The sequence below is a fragment of the Mus caroli genome, chromosome 9 (assembly GCF_900094665.2).
Source record: "Mus caroli chromosome 9, CAROLI_EIJ_v1.1, whole genome shotgun sequence".
In the NCBI taxonomy this organism is placed as follows: domain Eukaryota; kingdom Metazoa; phylum Chordata; class Mammalia; order Rodentia; family Muridae; genus Mus; species Mus caroli.
In genome coordinates, this window is record NC_034578.1 from 83236641 (window position 1) to 83239308 (window position 2668).

Here is a 2668-nt window from a genome sequence, read left to right on the forward strand (position 1 = left end):
AAAAAAAAAGGACATTAAGAAAGGAAGTGAACAACTTCATGGCTTCAGGAAGCCCGAAGACTGGCCAGATTCACTAGGCTTCTCCTTCCAAGTTCCAGCTTCCAGAATTTGTCATCAAGCTGNTTGAGTTGGTTTAGTGAAGCTATCACTTGACCCCTGAAAAATGGCTATCCTTAAAATGATGAGAGACATGTTGGCTAGGGTATGAATGATACAGAATCAGACTTAATTTTTGTAATAAATGAGTTAATGAAGACACACACATACAACGGTATACTAGTCAGCCTTAAAGAAAGAGTGTATAATGTCACTATCAAACCCTGGGTGAACTTGGAGGAAGTATATGAAGTGAAATAAGCCCAACCCAGAAAGGGAGGTACCACGTGGTATCTCACTGATAGTCAAACTCACAACGCGAACAACAGAATAGTAGTTACCAGGGGCTGGAAGATTTGTTGCACAATTCGGAGATGCATGTAGATTTGTTGCACAATTCNGAGATGCATGTCAAATAATGCAAATTTCAACTAGATAAGAAGGAATTATAGAGACGAACTATGTACCACAGTGACTACAGAAAATGAAAACATATTTTAATTATTTAATTACTTAAATACTTCAGATTTAAATATGAATGNGTATATGAACATAAACCCAGTTTCCTGCCCAAAGAAGCCAGAAGAGAGCGTGGAGCCCCCAGGCGCTGAAATAGCAGGCAGCTGTGAGCTGCTCGGTGTGGGTGCTGAGAAGTGAACTCAAACTCAGGCCTCAGAAGAGCGGGGTGAGCCAGTTCTCCATGCGTCAACATACTACATTCTTAGACTGCTAGGAGACTGGTTTCAGTGTCCTTGCCAAAAATCACTGAGAATATATATTTTAATTGACTCAAATAATCACCAAATATCACTGATAATCTAAATTAGCTCAATTCAGCCATTTCTGGATTTACACGTGTTCTATATGATAGATGAATACAACTCATGTCAATTACAAAATTTTAAAAATTTACAAAATGATAAAATGCAAATTGTATTTCAAATACAAGTTCCATACCTTGGCTTCCGGAATGCCAAACTGTACTGCTGGCATGCGAGGCCCACGGTGGGGGTGTAAACAATAGGCATGAACTTTTCAACATCAGACATGAGCACGCTGTAGAAGAGCTTCTCATTTCTGTCCTGCAGGTCCATTAACAGGAGATACCTGTGGNGATGGGNCACAAGCAGATCTGCAGCCAACAGTCAAATGGCTATTAGAAATCTAATTTCAACCAAGTATACAACACACCCTTCNTCAAGTAGAAAGTGTGTATAATCAGGCCAGGTATGGTGGCTTGTGCCTCTAACCCTACTACTCAGGCAGCTCAGGCAAGATCGAATATGAGGACAGATTGGGTTACATAGTGAGACCATCTTAAAAAAGAAATAGCAAAAATGTTTAGAACCATCCTTCAAAGGACTAGGGAGATGGCTCATGGGAAAAGAGCCCGACGTGCAAACACGAGAATATGAATTTGAATCTCTGGCATCAAAGAAAAACCTGCGCTCAGTGGTCCACATCTCTAATCCAATGCAGGGCTACAGACAAGTGGACCCCAGAGCTCGTTAGATTAGTCCATCAATGTGCTCTGAGTTCAGTGAGAGAGCCTGTCTCAGAAAATAAGGTGGAGAACTATAGAGGAAGACGGNCAACATCAACTCCTGNCCTCCACAATTGCATGCATGTGCATGCAGACATATACCTACATGTATACACATACACAAATATATACATACCAAAAACACTCAAGATCTCAAAAAATGAGGATATACAAATTTGATCACTATCATTCAAACATTATTATTATTGCTGAAGTAACAGTTCTGTTCACTATTTGGACAGACATAGTCCCTATTTTAAAGAGATGAAAATATCACAGGAGAGTTTAACCACTAACTTACGCAAACTAATGGCTCCTTTCTTTCTTTCCTTCCTTTCTTTTTTGAAATAGTCTCACTATGCAGTCCTGGCTGGCCTATACTATACTATATATACTATATACTATATATATATATGCTATATATATATATATACTATAGACCAGGCTGGCATGGAACTTGCACTGATCTACCTGCCTCTGCTTCCTGAGTGCTGAGATTAAATGAATGCACCATCTCACCCAGCTGTTAATGGCCTTTCTCTGGATAGAGGCCTTTCTCTCCTAGTTACCTTTCTNCTATGCATAATCCTTTTTGTATTACCTGTTACCTTCAATAAAATTCAAACTACTTTGTACAACTGAAAAATCCTGAAAAACTGTTCAATAACAAAACTAGGCCCTTCGGAGTGATTCCTGTGTGTGAACTTAAGTTTGTGTGTGAATGTGTGCAGAGACCTTGGTCTCCTACAAAGTGCTAACTGGAAAGGTGCTGGGACATTCGAGAAGCGACATCAGCAGCAGGTGGTGAGGTCACTGGGAAAGCTGTCGTCAGGAGGGGATAACTGTTCCCACAGAAGCTTCCTTCAGAGGAACTCACTTGGTAAGTATGGCTGCCCCTTCCTGCCATCAGATTCCACCCTGCAGTACTGTGCCTGGAAACTCACACCCATGCAGAAGCAAGGCCCAGACTGTGCAGGACTGAAAGTCTGCATCGCTCCACCAGAAGAGGGCCGTTATGAACACCAGCCA

The 2668-nt window shown here is 41.1% G+C and overlaps 1 protein-coding gene across 1 annotated transcript in view; it reads right to left on the reverse strand.

Moving 5' to 3' along the window:
- Me1 (malic enzyme 1) overlaps nt 1–2668 on the reverse strand; it is a 128331-nt gene that overhangs the window by 108772 nt on the left and 16891 nt on the right. The window contains exon 2 of the mRNA XM_029481966.1: nt 1041–1239. Within this exon, the coding sequence (XP_029337826.1) occupies nt 1041–1239 (199 nt within the window). The remainder of the gene's footprint in view (nt 1–1040; nt 1240–2668) is intronic.